This window comes from Entelurus aequoreus, linkage group LG11 (genome assembly GCF_033978785.1).
Source record: "Entelurus aequoreus isolate RoL-2023_Sb linkage group LG11, RoL_Eaeq_v1.1, whole genome shotgun sequence".
Taxonomy (NCBI): Eukaryota; Metazoa; Chordata; class Actinopteri; order Syngnathiformes; family Syngnathidae; genus Entelurus; species Entelurus aequoreus.
Genome location: NC_084741.1, coordinates 31843685 through 31865489, shown reverse-complemented (window position 1 = coordinate 31865489; position 21805 = coordinate 31843685). Strand labels below are relative to the sequence as shown.

Below are 21805 nucleotides of genomic sequence, written 5' to 3'. Positions count from 1 at the left end.
AATGAGCAGATGCTATTCATTGAATTAAATAAATAAATCATTAAAAACATGACCGAGCGTATCACTGCTAGTCTGCGCCATACTGAGGCAGAATGAGTCCAACGTCAGCCAAACGGCGGACATCTACTCATTAACACAATGGAAAAGCTGCTGATGGTGTGTTTGATGGGAAATGACTGCTCTATTGTATTGTTTTTATACAATACGTCTTATCTAAAAGTATTTTTTTTTCTTTTTACAAGGCAGGTTTTGGGGGGCAAGTACTGATTAAATTGACTTGCATAAAATTCGATGAAATACGCTGAGTTGAGATACAAGTGTTTTGAGTTAAGAGCTCCGTCACAGAACTATTGGAGCTCGGAAGTGGAGGCACTACTGTATTACGCTATTATTTATATTTCCTATGCATCATTTACTACTAATATACAATGCATGTAGCAGCTGGCTCACGTCTTACCTGAAGGCCGAGTGGGTTGAGACTGCTATTCGTCCGGCAGCTAATTGGTCCATCAGTCCTAATCTCCATGGCATACAGCAGGTTCTCGTTACGGAAACGGGCAGGCCAGCCCACCTCAATCTCGGCTTGCCGAATACTACTGGGACCCGAGTTGTGGAGCTGAGAACGTTAGAAGTGGTGGAGGAGTTAGTTGTCTTTCTGCCGTGGGCTTCAAGTGACTATAGGATGTAATTGGGTTATCATAACTGTGACGTGACGACGCCGACCACCTGGCTTTTGGCCGCCGACGAGGCTAATAAAGCCGTCACTTAGTGGGGATTGAGGGAGAAGACAAGACGAATCTACAGCTTTAATTTGACTTCAAGACGAGTAGGGAATTAATTGGGAGCTTAAATGAACCATCAATTCAATAAATCCACCTTTCCAATCACACACACACACACACACACACACACACACACACACACACACACACACACACACACACACACACACACACACACACACACACACACACACACACACACACACACACACACACACACTCACACACACACACACACACACACACACAGACACACAGACACACACACACACACACACAAGGTCATTAACGGTGAAGCAAGTCGGCAAACAGGACTTGATCCTTGGCGCTGCAGGGCAGGAATTCAAGAAAAAAAACAACTGTCCTCTCTAAGTAGAAGCAGCTGCCAAGTGGGAAAAGTTCCGCCAATGAAAATCATTATCAGCTGCAGGACAGGCCAGACGCCGCAGCGCTCTAGTTCAATGACGCAGCGGCCCCTTTAAATCACGACGGCATCACATGTACAGCACATGAACACACACACGCACGCACGCACGCACGCACGCACGCACGCACGCACGCACGCACGCGCACACGCACACGCACACGCACACGCACACGCACACACACACACACACACACACACACACACACACACACACACACACACACACACACACACACACACACACACACACACACACACACACTCTCGTGTATTTCTTACCTCTTTGGGACCACCCTTTCTAGATATATAAAGATTTGTATTTACAACATTAATAATATATACAGACTCTGCAAATATAAAGAAGATAAGGTTTTTAAAAACATTTTGGGGAGGGAATTTTTTGTTTGTAATTGGTTTTTAATCTTTAATATTTATTTCAAGTTATTACAGTATGTCTCTATTTACATTTGTATTTTTTTTATTTTTATTAATTTTGGCCAAAGGAGGCGCATTTCAATTTATTACACACATTTGTTATTACATATGTTGGCCAGAGGGGGAGCACTTCAAATTTTTACACACACTTGTTATTTCATATGTTGTATTGTGCTTAAGGCCTATGACAAACGAGTCACGGACCTCAGATGGCCCCTTTGCCGCACTTTGGGCAAGCCATCTGTAGAAGTTAACTGTTAATGGCCACTATAGTCTTAGTACCGTAGTGTATTTGTTCATCCTATAGTCACATATGGGACGTGAGTTGTCTTACGTCAGCACCGGAAGTCATAAAATCAGTTGTTCACCTGGCGGGTTTTTTTGGGGATGAATAGGGAAGTCCTTCTTTAGCTGCCGTCTTGTTTTATCATTTATTGCTGCCTTTGCACCTATCAGTGTTTACTTTTGTAAGCACATTAAATCAACAAAACATCCTGACTTTGGAGCAATGTTCACAGACTTTAGTATTTGGCTCTCTATTAGATGCAATGGTTTTCCGTATTGGGACCATGATTTCTGTCCTAACTTGTTCACCGGTCCTCATATGGAAGGTACTTTTCCTTCTTGATGTCTCCAGAAGGGTAGAAATACAAGAACACACACACACACACACACACACACACACACACACACACACACACACACACACACACACACACACACACACACACACACACACACACACACACACACACACACACACACACACACACACACACACACACACACACACACACACACACACACACACACACACCCTTGCTGTAAACTGTCGCCAGAGTGTCTGCCATCCTTCCTGCATCTTTCTGTTGCTCTCGTTTTCATCTTGTTTTTCCCCCCACTAATTACACCAAGTTGGACACAGTCCAAGCGACATCACGTTAGTCTGACTCCATCTTTATTGCCTCACCTCACCTGGAGGCCACCGATCAGTCAGTTCCTATTATTATCCCATAGCTTTTTATATATTTGTAATGTTGACGCAAGATAATGAGCTCCGTCCTTGTTACAGCCCCACTTTCCAAGCTTTCCCCCTCCTTTTTGTGGTTGCAGATGTTTACCTCATAGATGTGCGTCACCTGCGGACCCACATCATCTTCCTTGACAGGTTTCTCTTTGGGCTCCCACCGTGGGAACGGCAGCACCACCTGAGAGGGATGAGACACCCTGTAGACACAAGGACACACACAACTCAGTGAAGGTTTATGAAGGCAGCATCATTCCAGCTAGCAGCTAAGTTTTGTACAGCCTATTTAATACTATTAAAAAGTGGAAAAAAAAACATAAAGAAGTGGAATAAAAAAGCAATCAGCTGAAATGTAACAAGAAAAACTTGCAATTTTGAAACTATTAACAAAAGGCTACCCATGCAGGCTGTTTTTTTTTCTCAAAGCTGTCGTTGCTCAAAAAATAATAATGAACCAAAATGTTGCAATTAATTACTGAGCTATTCAAGGTTCCAAATACCTCACATGAAAAATTCTACTTTGAAATAATTTAGCGGGGAAATATTGCATATTTTGTGTGGTTGCCTTGGAAAAACAACATTTTCTACAACAACAACAAATAAAACAAAGAAACAAAACAAAAACAAAAAAACAATTGAGGGATAAATCTGAAGTTGATTGACAGAATTAAGGGCTGTAAGTAAATTAAGAAAAATGTATGTCTTATTTTTAACACTTTTATGAGTGAAACCGTATTGGATCCCCAATAAAACATTTTGAAAACTGTTATTGTTATTATAAATCAATGTTATGACTTATTAACATATGTAAGGCTTCAATTACTTCACATCAAATATTCCACCTTGAATTTTGGGGGGGTTAAATATTGCATATTTTGTGTATTTGCCTTGGAAAAACCAAGTTATCTACAACAACAAAAAATAAAATAAAGAAAAAAACAATTGACAATTGACAGATAAATCTGAAGTTGATGGACAGAATTAAGGGCTGTAAGTAATTAAAGAAAAATGTATGACTAATTTTTAACACTTTTATGAGTGAAACTGTATTGGATCCCCAATAAAACATTTTGAAAACTGTTATTGTTATTATAAATCAATGTTATGACTTATTGACATATGTAAGGCTTCAATTACTTCACATCAAATATTCCATCCATCCATCCATTCTCCACCGCTTATTCCCCTCGGGGCCGCGGGGGGCGCTGGAGCCCATCCCAGCTACAATCGGGCGGAAGGCGGGGAACACCCTGGACAAGCCGCCACCTCATCCACTTTGAATTTTGGGGGGGTTAAATATTGCATATTTTGTGTATTTGCCTTGGAAAAACAAAGTTATCTACAACAACAACAAAAAATTAAATAAAGAAAAAAACAATTGACAGATAAATCTGAAGTTGATGGACAGAATTAAGGGCTGTAAGTAATTAAAGAAAAATGTATGACTCATTTTTAACACTTTTATGAGTGGGGCCATTTTGGATCCCCTATAATGTTTTTTTTAAACTGTTACTGTTATTATAAATCAATGTTATGACTTATTGACATATGTAAGGCTTCAATTACTTTACATCAAATATTCCACTTTCAATTTTGGGGGGGGGGGTAAAATATTGCATATTTTGTGTTTTTGCCATTAAAAACAGGCATTTGACAAAAAAGGCATTAAAAAACCTCAACGAAAAAAATGATAACAGATATCCCTGAAGTTAATCTATAGCACAGGGGTGCGATGTCAGTGTGTGACCTCGGGGAACATGCTTTTTTTACTGTACCCGACTATAATGAAGCGTATGTAGCACTTGGCTTCACTGTAACCATCGTGGAAGTGTTGTTTCTTTTAATGTTAATAAGCCTACAATCTGAACCATGCTTGCCTTTTTGTTGATTGTACCCACAATTGCTGTCGCATCAACAAAAAAGGAAGTTCAAAATGCAAACAAGGTATTTTTTGTTCATATCAAATTTAAATCCATACGAATTTCCCCTCTAAACCACAGTGATCTAAAGCTGCTCTTCCAATGTATTCTTATTTCACATGCGCACGTCTGGGATTCAACGCAAACCAAATATACTTCTCATCCCTACAGCCTATTTAGTAAATGTGTCGAAGGAGAACTGCATTGTTTTTGTAATTTTGCCCATCATTCACAATCCCTATGTTAGAACACATGTCTTTCCCTTTCCTGTTTTTCTAAATAGTAAAAAAAAACTGCTAGTAAGAGGCGGCTAACAACACAGCTAATAGGTTCATCTACTCTGCTTATAAAGCGCACTAAAAAACATCCAACATCGCTCCATTTACATACCGTGACCTGCGTATTAACCAAGCTATGGTGACTTTGTTATTGTAGGAACTACTTTGCTAGTGTCGTGACACATCGCCTTGTTCACATTGCTCCTATCAACACTGGCCAGTAGCCAACTAGAAAGATAAAACATTATATTGGTCGTAGGTATCCCAGTGAGAGCGGACACTGTAAGCGACTGTTTTAGGTTCTTATTTGTAACGTTTAGCACATAGTGATGAACGCTACTGTTGTGAGGTGCTCTGAGAAAATCCTTGTAACCAGGAAAATGTTTTGGTAATGCTTAAAATGAGTAAAACACTGACTATTACATGTTATCATAAATGTGCATGTTACTACATTACATACATGCTTACAGTGTACAGCTCCACTAATGGACATTGGAGTGTTACTTTCTAAGGCAAAATTAAAGTATTGCTAGAAACATAATTTCATATGGGACTTTATTGTATTATATGTATAGTACATGTTCCAAAAAAGCAAAAAGCATAAAACACCACCAGAATTAGATATATTACAAGTCAAAGTGATGAAGCTTAGTGTTACGCTCATGACTTGGTGTAACTAAACATTACCCTATAACAGGGGTCGGCAACCTTTACCACTCAAAGAGCCATTTTGGCAAGTTTCACACATTAAAGAAAGTAATGGGAGCCACAAAAATGTTTTTAAAATTTAAAATGAAAAACACCGCATACAAAGCTTACATGCTTTGTGCTATGTTAACCAGGGGTCTCAGACACACGCACCGGCACGCACTTTAATGTGGGAATTTGATGTTAGTGCAGCCCGCGAGTTTTGGATGAATGTCGCTTGCGTCACACTTGCCAACCCTCTCATTTTTCCCGGGAGACTCCCGAATATCAGAGTGTGATGACACTGCATTTGGCGCCCTCTACAGTCTGCCCAATCAGTGTACCTGCTCGGCCACAAGTGGAATGCAGCTTTAGCTTGCTCACGTAAGAGACAGCAAGGCTACTAACTCAGCAGCCACACATCTTACACTGACGGTACCAATACCCAGAATCCCATGCAGCCCTAACTCTTCCGCTCAACCAACCACGAAGAGGGGGGGGGGGGGGGGGGGGTTGATGTGTGGGGGGATTTGGTGGTAGCGGGGTGTATAATGTAGACCGGAAGAGTTAGGACTGCATGGGATTCTGGGTAATGGTTGTGTTGTGTTTATGTTGTGTTACAGTGGGATGTTCTCCAGAAATGTGTTTTTCATTCTTTTTTGGTGTGGGTTCACAGTGTGGCGCATATTTGTAACGTAACAATGTTAAAGTTGTTTGATACGGCTACCGTCAGTGTAAGCTGTGTGGCTGATGAGTAACTATGCTTTGCTGTCTCCTGTGTGAGCAAGTAATAACAACATACAACATGTGGCTGGCCTGGCACGCTGTAAGTAAATGCTATAGAGGACAATTACTGCAGTGCAATTAGGGCACGCCCTTTATATAGTAATTAGAGTGTTAAAAGGGATTATTTTTCCCTGGGAGTAATCTATGAGAGACACTGAGATCCATAAGTCTCCTGGGAAAATCGAAGGGGTCGGCGTGCATGTAGCTGAGCCGCATCAGAGTGGTCAAAGAGCCGCATGCGGCTCCGGAGCCGCGGGTTGCCGACCCCTGCCCTATAAGATGAAGGCAATTGCATTTTATTGATATTTGAAATGTATTCAATGTTTATAAATGAATATTTAAATATACTTAATGTAAAAAAGGGAATAAATATACAAAATAAGATCATTGAATGAAATCTAGTTTGGTTACACCATCATGAGCGCAACACAAGGTTGTAAAAGTTTCAACTACAATTCTAAATAAGATGTCAAAAGCAAACTGAAATCAAATACACACAGCTTAAAGATTGATCAATACCTATTTAAATTTAGTAATACATAAATGTGATGATTTATCAAAATATAAAAGAAAAATACCTGAACAGAACGCTCATGATGGTTACACCAAAAAGTAAAACCCTATGAATCGCGTTTTTCCAAGTTTTTGGGGCATTTTTATGCTATTTCCAAGCATCTCCTTTTTATTATTGTTGATTTTAAATGGTCAAACTAATGCATATTATATATGCATGCCCTAGTAAACAAAAAAAGGTCATATTTATTTTGATTGTTACATTTTGAAGTACATTTGTGCAGGTGGGTGCGAATGTACCCATTACCAGAGCTGTACACTACAGTAAGTGTATGAAATGGTGTTTTTAGAGGGCTATATAGGCCTCTTGCCAGCAGTTTTTCACTATTCAAATGAGCAGAAAAGGACAATACATTTTTGAAGGATGGGCAACATTCTAAAAAAAAATGCAGTTCCCCTTTTAGATATGGAAAGTTTTCACATTCTCCTTATTGTTATTTACTGTACATTCTTTTTTGTAGGGAAAAATATATTTTAACTTGAACATATCAGAAATAGATCTATGTTACAGATGACATTTTAATGACTATTTACACCAAAGTGCAGGCCGAGGTCCGATTCTGGCCTGCAAATCGCTTTTTATTAGCCCTAAGCATGCCATGACCTGCAATGACAGGTCAGACTTTTTAATATTATTATTTATTACTATTATTTCTGTGTTTTGTGTTTGTTTCTGTTAAAGTACCAATGAATGTCACACACACACTAGGTGTGGTGAAATTTGTCCTCTGCATTTGACCCATCCCCTTGTTCACCCCCTGGGAGGTGAGGGGAGCAGTGGGCAGCAGCGGTGCAGCGCCCGGGAATCATTTTTGGTGATTTAACCCCCAATTCCAACCCTTGCTGTGTCAGCCCTCCTTCTGCCCTGTTCTTTTCCCCACTTCCTGTCTGCATCCTGAGTCCCGTCACAGCCTGTCTGGAGCTCCGATTAACACACCTGTCGCTGTTTGGCGAGTAAGAGACTCCCCTGTGGACAATCAGGGATGTATTTGCCAGAGCTGCTTGTCAGAAAACGCTTGTACAATGTTGAGTGCACACTATAGTTGTGTAAATCATGTTTTCTATTTTTTCTACTGCTTATTGCCATCTTTTGCATTTTCACACGTGGTTGACTGCTTGTCCCACATCGGTGCTCTTTGTTTTTGATACCCCTCTTGGTCCTAGTAAAGGGATCTTCTGCTTGCACACCGCCTGCCTCCCCTGCATCCTGGGATTACGACAACAACGGCAACCAAGCGTCACTGTGACACAGCATTTTGCAAAAACGAAATTATATTACAGGTTATAACCGTTTGCTTTGCCACTAAAACATACAGCTAAGATGTCAATGTTTTGTTTAAATACACTATATACAAATTGACCTATTTGATTGATTTGTAGCAACTTTAATGGCCAAAATGTTTGTAAAGTTTGGACACCCCTGTCTTAAAGGTCCAACGGTTCACTTTTGTTTAACCTCAAGGTTTCTCATTGTCATCCCATTGGGTTGAGTTTTTTCTTAGCCCTGATGTGGGATCTGAGCCGAGGATGTCGTTGTGGCTTGTGCAGCCCTTTAAGACACTCGTGATTTAGGGCTATATAAGTAAACTTTGAATATTTAGTTACCAATACTGATAGTCATAATAGGCCAATAATATTCAGAAACGTTGCAAAGACCAATCAATGGTAACAATGCACAAGTATTAACAAATGCTTGATGATGACATGTATATATATATATATATATATATATATATATATATATATATATATATATATATATATATATATATATATATATATATATATATATATATATATATATATATGTATATTAGTGTCTTGGCATTCTCTCGATGAGCTTCAAGCACACCTGTGAAGTGAAAACTATTTCAGGTGACAACCTCTTGAAGCTCATCGAGAGAATGCCAAGAGAGTGCGAAAAAGTAATCAGAGCAAAGGGTGGCTATTTTGAAGAAACTACAATATAAAATATGTTTTCAGTTATTTCATCTTTTTTGTTAAGTACATAACTCCACATGTGTTCATTCATAGTTTTGATGCCTTCAGTGACAACTCATAGTCATGAAAATAAAGAAAACGCATTGAATGAGAAGGTGTGTCCAAACTTTTGGCCTGTACTGTATATATATATATATATATATATATATATATATATATATATATATATTTAATATATATATACCGTAATTTCCGGACTATAAGCCGCTACTTTTTCCCCTCGTTCTGGTCCCTGCGGCTTATACAAGGGTGCGGCTTATTTACGGCCTGTTCTTCTCCGACACCGACGAAGAGGATTTCGGTGGTTTTAGTACGCAGGAGGAAGACGATGACACAATGATTAAAGACTGACTTTTCATATACCGGTAGGCTGGTTATTTTGATAACGTACAGGTGAGCACTTTGTATTACTTTGCACCGTTGTATTATTTGTACTCTGCACGAATGCTGTTCGCCATGTCAAAGATGTGAAAGTTTGATTGAATGATTGAAAGATTTATTGTTAATAAATGGGACGCTTTGCGTTCCCAAACAGTCATCTCTGTCCCGACAATCCCCTCCGTGGTAGCAGGAACCCCTATATACTACGGTAATTACACATCAAAACCCTGCGGCTTATAGTCGGGTGTGGCTTATATATGGAGCAATCTGTATGTTCCCCTAAATTTAGCTGGTGCGGCTTATAGTCAGGTGCGGCTTATAGTCCGGAAATTACGGTATATATATATATATATATATATATATATATATATATATATATATATATATATATATATATATATATATATATATATATATATATATATATACACTACCGTTCAAAAGTTTGGGGTCACCCAAACAATTGTGTGGAATAGCCTTCATTTCTAAGAACAAGAATAGACTGTTGAGTTTCAGATGAAAGTTCTCTTTTTCTGGCCATTTTGAGCGTTTAATTGACCCCACAAATGTGATGCTCCAGAAAGTCAATCTGCTCAAAGGAAGGTCAGTTTTGTAGCTTCTGTAACGAGCTAAACTGTTTTCAGATGTGTGAACATGATTGCACAAGGGTTTTCTAATCATCAATTAGCCTTCTGAGCCAATGAGCAAACACATTGTACCATTAGAACACTGGAGTGATAGTTGCTGGAAATGGGCCTCTATACACCTATGTAGATATTGCACCAAAAACCAGACATTTGCAGCTAGAATAGTCATTTACCACATTAGCAATGTATAGAGTGTATTTCTTTAAAGTTAAGACTAGTTTAAAGTTATCTTCATTGAAAAGTACAGTGCTTTTCCTTCAAAAATAAGGACATTTCAATGTGACCCCAAACTTTTGAACGGTAGTATATATATATATATATATATATATATATATATATATATATATATATATATATATATATATATATATATATATATATATGTACTGTGTATATATATATATATATATATATATATATATATATATATATATATATATATATACATATATAGACATATATGTATGTATACATAAATTTGTATATATGTACTTAGAGCACAAACAAGTCAAGGCTGTATAAATGCCCATGTTTGCATGCGCATGTATGTGTGTGTGTGTGTGTGTGTGTGTGTGTGTACGCCGAGGGGCTTGCAATTAACCCATGTGCATATGATTAGTACAGATATTGTTGGAAGAAAAGGCTCCCTATCTGCACATAAGTAGACTGTAGTGCTGCAAAGACGCAGTAAAAAAGTCCCCAGCATCAAAAAAAATCTTGAAAGCATGTCCGAAAAGAGGAAGACGAGGAAGAAGAAAATGCTCACCCTCGTAAATCAACTTGAGCTTTGGCAACGACGGCCAGATTGAGGCTGACTGCGTTGCTGTCAGGATTGTCTTTGTTGGAGCTGTGTGGGTGGGAGAGAAATAAATAAATAAAACATAACACCCCCCATTTTCTAACAATGCTGTGACCTAATATAAAGATTTTTTTATTCTGTCGTTATTTCTCTTTCCAGTATTTAACAGCATGTGTGTGATAAATGATGACAAACAAACGCTTCTTCTCCTCAACTGGAGATCCCCTTGTTGTCTCTATCGGCAATGCTTGAGGCTAATTCCTCCTCAAAAGGCCAAAATTGTCAGACAATGCCCTCTTTGTATAATTCCTGTTTACTCGTAGCTGTGATGCCGGCATGCGCGTCACTCTTGTGTCACCTGTGGATCTGTAACTCAAAGCTGATCTTCGGTCCGGTGTCTTCCAGCCTTTGGAGGGAAAACCGCAAACCGACAGACAGCTGTGGGGAAAAAAAAAGAAGGCATAAAAGAAGATGAATGTGTGGTATTACAAAGCACATGATGCCCCAGTGTCCATTAACAGGACAGCTTAGGCCCTATTAAGTAGGTCCTCTTCTGTTATTACATGATCCAGTGTGCAGCGTTGACAAGACGCACACTAGGATGCTTGTGAATCTCCTCATGTCTTCTAACGCGAAACACATGCAAGCATGCGTTCATGGCGAAGTACGAGCGCACGTGAGCCCCCCGCGCTGGATGTCGGGCATGACACACGGTTGTGAAAATGACAGCAAGCAGACATCAAGAGGCGGCCCGCAGGGGGGGACGGAGATGTAAGGTCGGTCTTGTATGGAACACATTAGTGAGGCTGGAGGAGAAGAACCAGGCAGAGGAGATCCAAAGGAGGGCCGAGCGGGTACGGGCCGGTCAAAGGGAAGACGTCATGAGTGCCATTTTAAAAAGCGGCTGTAAAATCTGTTTTAGCCCTCAGAGTGGAGCATCTGTTCGTGTGGATCTTGTTCTTTCTCACACACTTCACTATGTCTCATTTCAGCAAGCATTTTATTATATCTTCCCAAGGGACAATACTATAGAAATGGTACACGGATATCCGTTAGAGTTGTCAGTGTACAGCTTGAATAGCAGTATAGCTTCACTATCCACTGAAAATAAGTCAATTCGGCCTATTTATATAAAAAAAAGGGGGGCTATTAATCAAATTCGTCATTACAATGTTGGCTACTTAAACAATGTTTAAATCATAAGGTTTATGCATTTTGGCGTAGCTCCTTTTGCATGGCAGGCCTAAGTTTCCCACCTAGGCCTTCAGTGATGTCCGACTTCAATGATTACCTCTCAAAATACCATCATTTATGTCACCACATGACTAGAGATGTCCGATAATATCGGCCTGCCGATAAATGCTTTAAAATGTAATATCAGAAATTATCGGTATCTGATTTTTTTTTTAATCGGTATGGTTTTTTTTTGTGTTTTTTTTTTTTTAATTATTAAATCAACATAAAAAACACAAGATACACTTACAATTAGTACACCAACCCAAAAAACCTCCCTCCCCCATTTACACTCATTCACACAAAAGGGTTGTTTCTTTCTGTTATTAATATTCTGGTTCCTACATTATATATCAATATATATCAATACAGTCTGCAAGGGATACAGTCCGTAAGCACACATGATTGTGCGTGCTGCTGGTCCACTGATAGTGCTAACCTCCATCCATCCATTTTCTACCGCTTATTCCCTTCGGGGTCGTGGGGGTCGCTGAAGCCTATCTCAGCTGCATCCGGGCGGAAGGCGGGGTACACCCTGGACAAGTCGCCACTAGTACTAACCTTTAACAGTTAATTTTACTCATTTTCATGAATTACTAGTTTCTATGTAACTGTTTTTATATTGTTTTACTTTCTTTTTTATTCAAGAAAATGTTTTCAATTTATTTATCTTATTTTATAAATTTTTAAAAAAAGGACCTTATCTTCACCATACCTGGTTGTCCAAATTAGGCATAATAATGTGTTAATTCCACGACTGTATATATCGGTATCGGTTGATATCGGTATCGGTAATTAAGAGTTGGACAATATCGGAATATCGGATATCGGCAAAAAGCCGTTATCGGACATCCCTACATATGACCATTGCTGGAGAAATACTATACAGAAACACATTTACACACTACTGTGCATTGAATCACCACCAACAGTGTACAAAATGGGTTATTTTCTGGCGCATTTAAAAATCAATAAACCCGCATCAGCAATTAAAACATATCTTACGTGGTACTGTCAAAATTAAAATTGCAAAAAACATATTAAATGTGGAAAACATTTATAAATACAATATCTGAACTCACAATCTGTAGAAGCCATTCGAGATTCCGGGGTTGGCTGACATGGTCTCACAAGATGTAGTTTCTCTTTAAATATCCTTCTTGAAAATGGCCTTGCAAATATATGTGTTGTCTTGTCTAATCATAAAAGATGCAGACGAGGCGTGTTGGCTGAGTTCTTAAAGTTTACTCCACAGCGTGCTCATCAATAACATCCAGCTGCCGGCATGGCTAAACGCGGCTACTGCGCATGTTCTTCACTACTGTGGCATGCTGGGTAATGGAGTTCTTATGTTACCTAGCTCATAACATCACTATACTGTATATATCTACCTTAGGCCAGCTAGAAGGCCTTACTGACAACAACTCGTGATCTGATTGGCTATTGCAACTGTCTATCAACTGTATGTGTCCATTCACTTACAGTGCACGGACGCCCGCATTGTTGATTCTGAAGGCTTCGAGCAGATACAGCATGGCAACATAAGCCAGCTGAATTCTGATTGGATAAAAACTCTATAACTTAAAAACAACAGCACTGGAAGGAGCATAATATGACATGAAGAGAATATGAATACTTTTAGATATTTAGGGAAAGTAAATACAAAATTACTTTTATCTTGAATTATGATCATGATTTCTGGTTACGTTAGGCCAGCAGAGAAGGCCTTGCTGGCCCTGACGGCACACCACTGTCATTTTGATGCCTCTGACCCAAAGTTTTATAGCCTGGCTATGTTGTGACATCGCAGCAAGTTAGAGGTACTTATTTGGACATGAAGTAAAGCTCTCAGCCAGAGGGGAGGAGCTCTGTTTGAGGGAATACAAGAAAAGGTAGGCTAAAGTATTATTTTCATCTAATCTTGGCATGAGCATAATAACACCTACCTGCGACAAGCAGCGACATAAATGCCTTTAAATGTTGTTTTGATGCAGCGCTGTATTGATACGAGAGTGCGCAGGTGTACCTAATGTTGTGACGAGGTACATCTGTATACTGCTTATAATGTTTATTTCTGAGCGTGTATGGAGAAACAAAATAGGAGTGATGTTCATTTTCAAGATGTATATTTAACAGTGGACATTTTCAAAAGATAAATGATGATACGATTGGAGAGGGTGGGGCACAGTTTCATTTGCAATCTGGAAAACCATCCACAAACAAACATTTTGCAGACAAACTCAAAAAACAGGTTATAAAAGTCAATAAAATTTGCACCAATGCATATCTAATACATACAAAACCCAAAACCAGAGAAGTTGGTACGTTGTGTAAATTGTAAATAAAAAGAGAATACAATGATTTGCTAATCCTTTTCAACTTACCGGTATACTCAATTGAATAAACTCTGCAAAGACATGATACCTAATGTTCGAACTGGAAAACTTTATTTTTTGCAAATATTAGCTAATTTGGAATTTGATGCCTGCAACATGTTTCAAAAAAGCTGGCACAAATGGCAAAAAAGACTGACAAAGTCGAGGAATGCTCATCAAACACTTATTTTGAAAATCTCACAGGTGAACAGGCTAATTGGGAACAGGTGGGTGCCATGATTGGGTATAAAAGCAGCTTCCATGAAATGCTCAGTCATTCACAAACAAGGATGGGGAGAGGGTCACCACTTTGTGAACAAATGTGTGAGCAAATTGTTTAAGAAGAGCATTTCTCAACCAGCTATTGCAAGGAAGTTAGGGATTTCACCATCTCCGGTCCGTGATATCATCAAAAGGTTCAGAGAATCTGGAGAAAACACTGCACGTAAGCAGCAAGGCTGAAAACCAAGAATGCCTGTGAACTTCGATCCCTCAGGCGGTACTGCATCAAAAACCGACATCAGTGTGTAAAGGATATCACCACATGGGCTCAGGAACACTTTAGGAAACCACTGTCAGTGACTACAGTTCGTTGCTACATCTGTAAGTGCAAGTTAAAACTCTACTATGCAAAGTGAAAGCCATTTATCAACAACACCCAGAAATGTTGCCGGCTTCGCTGGGCCCGAGGTCATCTAAAATGGACTGATGCAAAGTGGAAAATTGTTCTGTGGTCTGACGAGTCGTGATGCACGAGCAAATTGTTGAACAGTTTAAGAACAACATTTCTCAACGAGCTATTGCAAGGAATTTAGGGATTTCTCCATCTACGGTCCGTAATATCATCAAAAGGTTCAGAGAATCTGGAGTCATCACTGTACGTAACCTTTTATCTCTCAGGCGGTACTGCATCTAAAAGCGACATTAGTGTGTAAAGGATATCACCACATGGGCTCAGAAACACTTCAGAAACCCACTGTCAGTAACTACAGTTTGTCGCTACAAATGGATGTGCAAGTTAAAACTATACTATGCAAAGCGAAAGCCATTTATCAACAACACCCAGAAACGCCACCGGCTTCGCTGGGCCCGAGCTCATCTAAGATGGACTGATACAAAGTGGAAAAGTGTTCTGTGGTGACCCCCGGACTGTTGAACAACTTAAGCTGTACATCAAGCAAGAATGGGAAAGAATTCCATCTGAGAAGCTTAAAAAATGTGTCTCCTCAGTTCCCAAACGTTTACGAGTGTTGTTAAAAGGAAAGGCCATGTAACACAGTGGTGAACATGCCCTTTCCCAACTACTTTGGCACGTGTTGCAGCCATGAAATTCTAAGTTAATTATTATTTGCAAAAATAAAGTTTATGAGTTTGAACATCAAATATCTTGTCTTTGTAGTGCATCCAATTGAATATGGGTTGAAAAGGATTTGAAAATCATTGTATTACGTTTATATTTACATCTAACACAATTTCCCAACTCATATGGAAACGGGGTTTGTATTTGTTTTAAATGATGTGTTTCAGTCTGTCTTATGCCTTTGCTTTTCTGCTTTTCTATACTTCTACCTGTTTGTGGTGTATAGTAATTTGGTTTCTCAACTGGGGTTGTTTTTGAAGGGCTTTATAAATAAAGTTGGTATGGTATGGTATGCATACGCTTCATAGTCATATGACTTGGTGCTTGGCACATTCTAACTGCTAGCATGCTCACATTATCATTTAAGATCAGCTTGTGCATTTCAGCTGCTTGCACATTTCACACAACATTTTCCCCAAAATTGCATATTCAATTTTTTTGTGTACAAGCTGGGACTGTAAATGGCCCCCTGGCCGCACTTTGGACACCCCTGATCTCGACCAAAGGAAGTGCTTTAAATGTCGATTAAAATCACTATAAGTCCCGTTAAACAAAATGCTGATTAAGTGAAACAACTCAGAGAGGATGGTGGTTCTGATTTGTGGGGATGCTCGCTGCAAAATGCAAAAACAAAAAAAAAAAGTGCCAATTATGAGACCACAAACCGGTGACCTACAGATACAAGTTGAGAATAAAACGCACCAGATGTGGGCTGGCAGTGAGCTAGAAATGTACTGCATGACAACCACAATGTATCCCACTGAATAGCTTGTGGATTTTCACATGCATTCCAATACTGCAGTGGATTTAAATGGAATTAGTTCAAATGTTACCTACTCTTTAAAATCAGATTTTTTTTTACTTTCAGTGGTACTTCAATTTTCATAGGCCTAATGCGACAATACATTTTGACAAATTTTGCCAGGGTTTTTGTATAACATCTCTTGATAAATAAAATCTAAACAGCGGACATTTATCAATGAAAGTATGGAGAGGCTGCTGGTGGTGTGTTTGACGAAGAAAGTCCACTCTCCAAGTTAAAAGCCTACTGAAATGAAATTTTTGTATTTAAACGAGGATAGCAGATCCATTCTGTGTGTCATACTTGATCATTTCGCGATATTGCCATATTTTTGCTGAAAGGATTTAGTATAGAACAACGACGATAAAGTTCTCAACTTTTGGTCTCTGATAAAAAAAAAGCCTTGCCCCTACCGGAAGTAGCGTGACGTAGTCAGTTGATCGCCTCCTCAGATTTTCCTATTGTTTTCAATGCAGCTAGAGCGATTCGGACCGAGAAAGCGACGATTACCCCATTAATTTGAGCGAGGATGAAAGATTCGTGGATGAGGAACGTTAGAGTGACGGACTAGAATGCAGTGCAAGACATATCTTTTTTCGCTCTGACCGTAACTTATGTACAAGCTGGCTCATTGGATTCCACACTCTCTCCTTTTTCTATTGTGGATCACGGATTTGTATTTTAAACCACCTCGGATACTATATCCTCTTGAAAATGAGAGTCGAGAACGCGAAATGGACATTCACAGTGACTTTTATCTCCACGACAATACATCGGCGAAACACTTTAGCTACGGAGCTAACGTGATAGCATCGTGCTTAACTGCATATAGAAACAAAATAAATAAATCCCTGACTGGAAGGATAGATAGAAGATCAACAATACTATGAAACCAGGGACATGTAAATACACGGTTAATGCTTTCCAGCCTGGCGAAGCTTAAAAATGCTGTTGCTAACGACGCCATTGAAGCTAACTTAACTACGGAGCTAACGTGATAGCATCGTGCTTAACTGCATATAGAAACAAAATAAATAAATCCCTGACTGGAAGGATAGACAGAAGATCAACAATACTATTAAACCAGGGACCTGTAAATACACGTTTAATGCTTTCCAGCTTGGCGAAGCTTAAAAATGCTGTTGCTAACGACGCCATTGAAGCTAACTTAGTATAACGGGACCTCACAGAGCTATGATAAAAACATTAGCGCTCCACCTACGCCAGCCAGCCCTCTTCTGCTCATCAACACCCGTGCTCACCTGCGTTTCAGCGATCGACGGAAGGACGAAGGACTTCACCCGATCATCCGTGCGGTCGGTGGCTAGCGTCGGATAGCGCGTCTGCTATCCGAGTCAAAGTCTTCCTGGTTGTGTTGCTGTAGTCCGCCGCTAATACACCGATCCCACCTACAACTTTCTTCTTTGCAGTCTCCATTGTTCATTAAACAAATTGCAAAAGATTCACCAACACAGATGTCCAGAATACTGCAGAATTATGAGATGAAAACAGAGCTATTTTGTATTGGATTCAATGGTGTACCGATACTTCTGTTTCACTGGCTACGTCACGCGCATACGTCATCATCCAAAGGCGTTTTCAACCGGAAGTTTAGCGGGAAATTTAAAATTGCACTTTATAAGTTAACCCGGCCGTATTGGCATGTGTTGCAATGTTAAGATTTAATCATTGATATATAAACTATCAGACTGCGTGGTCGGTAGTAGTGGCTTTCAGTAGGCCTTTAAATGCTGTATATGATTATTACATTGTTTCATAAAACTAAAATTGTTTTTATTGTACTCTTATTCAAATGTTCTTATGAAAAAGTTAATTTTTCCTTTTTAAAAGGCATGTTACATGTGACATGTGATGTATTGAGGCGGGGCCAAGCACCGATTAAATTGATTTCATTCAATGACGGACGGTGATTTGAGATACAAGTGCTTTGTGCTAAGAGCTACATCACAGAACTAATTAAGCTTGTAGGTTGAGGTACTACTATAGTCTGTCTATAAAGTGCCCAAACAAAGAATACTAGTCGTTGGTGACTCAGTCTCTATGTTTTTTTTATAATTGAGTTTGACTGCAAAAAGCCACAATGGGGCCAACGAATGTTGCGAATAGATGAGAAACACCATTGAATTCTAGAAAGTACAAAGGTGCCGTCCGGTTTTCCCCTTTCCTCCTCTATCTCCGCTAATCGCCGTCTTGCCAAGAAACGTTTTAAATAAAGGTGAAAGTGATGTTAGATGTCCATTTACCCATTTTATTCCTCACATATATGTATTCTGCATGTAATCTATAATTATTCTCTATAAAAGTGAGTGTCTGGAGCAAATTAATTAGACTTACATTATTTCTTACAGGAAAACTGTATTATTTTTTGTTGCACCTTTTGAAACAGATTACTAATGAAAACTGAGGTACTTAATTTTTGGCCAATGTTGGAACCTAAATTAGTGTTACAAACACACAACTACTGTAGGTATGTAACAATATGAACATTTCATATCACGGTTATGGTGCTCAAAATGATCCCGCTAACCATTATTATCAAGATATTTTTAAATATGCTCAGAACATATTTTTTACACACACTGAAACCAATTTTTTATAAAAACGTACTGTTTCAATTCAATTCAATTTAATTAAATGTATTTGGTATAGCCACTTGAGATGCAGCATCTTGTTTTCAAGGGGATCCGCAGAAGGAGATATTGTAACTACCAATAATAAATTGACACACAATATACTTTCTTGGCAGAAGAAAGTGTATTATTTATCTTAAGAGCTAATCTTTTCTTATGAGCCATGCTATTTTTATTTGGGTGTTTGAATGTGTATTTATTTCCATTTTTATTTGGCCCATTTAGTTTTAGAATGTTTTTTCATTTTTAAAGGCAAAATGATTGTTCGTGTTGCTTCACGTCCGGTTTATGTGACGAGTTCACTTCCTGTTGTAGACAGCTTCGTCTAAAAATAAATAAAAAAAGACCCCTTTGTGTCATATTCCTCGGCGCATAGATCAATTACTCTGTTGTTCTAAGAGAGCACAGCCTGTAGGTTCAATGTACAACAATTTAATATCTACGTTGCTCAGACAGTAATGTGTTTATACAAATTTAGCTCCTGGTATGTCATTTCCTAATGTACAACACCCAAAACCAGTGAAGTTGGCTATTTGGGTAAATTGTAAATAAAAACAAAATACAATGATTTACAAATCCTTTTCAACTTATACTCAATTGAATAGACTGCAAAGACAAGATATTTAACGTTCGAACTGGAAAACTTTGTTATTTTTTGCAAATATTAGCTCATTTGGAATTTGATGCCTGCAACATGTTTCAAAAAAGCTGGCACAAGTGGCAAAAACACTGAGAAAGTTGAGGAATGCTCATCAAACACTTATTTGGAACACCCCACATGGGTGAACAGGCTAATTGGGAACAGGTGGGTGCCATGATTTAGTATAAAAGCAGCTTCCATGAAATGCTCAGTCATTCACAAACAAGGATGGGGCGAGGGTCACCATTTTGTGAACAAATGCGTGAGCACATTGTCCAACAGTTTAAGAACAACATTTCTCAATGAGGAATTGCAACATTAGCAAGGAATTTAGGGATTTCGTAATATCATCAAAAGGTTCAGATAATCTGGAGAAATCACTGCACATAAACAGCAAGGCTGAAATCCAACATTGAATGCCCGTGACCTTCGATCCCTCAGGCGGTACTGCATCAAAAAGCGACATCAGTGTGTAATTGTTATCACCACATGGGCTCATGGACACTTCAGAAAACCACTGTCAGTAACTACAGTTCGTCGCTACATCTGTAAGTGCAAGTTAAAACTCTACTATGCAAACCAAAAGCCATTTATCAACAACACCCAAAAACGTCGCCGGCTTCGCTGGGCTTGAGCTTATCTAAGTTGGACTGATGCAAAGTGGAAAAGTGTTCTGTGGTCTGACGAGTCCACATTTCAAATTGCTTTTAGACACTGTGGACGTTGTGTCCTCCGGAACAAAGAGGAAAAGGACCATCCAGATTGTTATAGGCGCAAAGTTGAAAAGCCAGCATCTGTGATGGTATGGGGGTGTATTAGTGCCCAAGGCATGGGTAACTTACACATCTGTGAAGGCACCATTAATGCTGAAAGGTACATACAGGTTTTGGAGCAACATATGTTACCATCCAAGCAACGTTATCATGGACGCCCCTGCTTATTTCAGCAAGACAATGCCAAGCCACGTGTTACAACAGCGTGGCTTCATAGTAAAAGAGTGCGGGTACTAGACTGGCCTGCCTGTAGTCCAGACCTGTCTCCCATTGAAAATGTGTGGCACATTATGAAGCCTAAAATACCACAACAGGGACCCCCGGACTGTTGAACAACTTAAGCTGTACATCAAGCAAGAATGGGAAAGAATTCCACCTGAAAAGCTTCAAAAATTGGTCTCCTCAGTTCCCAAACGTTTACTGAGTGTTGTTAAAAGGAAAGGCCATGTAACACAGTGGTAAAAATGCCCCTGTGCCAACTTTTTTGCAATGTGTTGCTGCCATTAAATTCTAAAAAAATAGGTTTCTCAGTTTGAACATTAAATATCTTGTCTTTGCAGTCTATTCAATTGAATATAAGTTGAAAAGATTTGTAAATCATTGTATTCTGTTTTTATTTACGAATTACACAACGTGCCAACTTCACTGGTTTTGGGTTTTGTATTATTGTCAGCATTTTAAGATCGCTATCAAAGTGTAGCTATCAATTGCGGTTTTTCGATCATTTTAATTCAAAACGATAATACTAACCATCAGAAGTTTTACTGTGGTTATTATTAATACCGTCTATCGCTTCATCCCTACAGAAACATGCAGAAATCTAACTGACGTAGCGCAAGGTTAAAAGAGCATCTGGGTGTAAATGCTGAATGCAAAAATATGTGAAGGATTTGAATATTTTAAAAGCTAACTACAATTATTGCTAGCATACAGATACACCAAATGGAATGATGAATTGATATTCCCTTCATATTTATGCAAGTGTATTATTGTATTGTATATCATAAAGCAACACACATATTAAGCGTCACACAATAGAGCAAGCGGCAATATTCAACAAGATAAGCCAGCGGAGGAGTCGTTACCATGGAAACCGGAGTCAAATGGGACGAGAAAAACCCAAACCCACTTTGGGGAGAAGAAGACAGACATTTTACTCGATGTCTCAGTTTCCCTACGTGTGGCCATGATAGAATTGTATTCATCTGCTTCAACAATCACACTGTAAA

At 39.0% G+C, this 21805-nt stretch overlaps 1 protein-coding gene across 1 annotated transcript in view; it reads right to left on the bottom strand.

Annotated features, from left to right (window-relative positions):
* The window catches only part of itga8 (integrin, alpha 8), a 191894-nt gene that overhangs the window by 11527 nt on the left and 158562 nt on the right, over window positions 1-21805 (bottom strand). Inside the window, exons 22-25 of the mRNA XM_062062941.1 lie at window positions 11101-11180; window positions 10710-10790; window positions 2766-2871; window positions 458-616 (exon numbers count right to left, since the gene is read on the bottom strand). Coding sequence (XP_061918925.1) covers window positions 458-616; window positions 2766-2871; window positions 10710-10790; window positions 11101-11180 — 426 coding nt within the window. The remainder of the gene's footprint in view (window positions 1-457; window positions 617-2765; window positions 2872-10709; window positions 10791-11100; window positions 11181-21805) is intronic.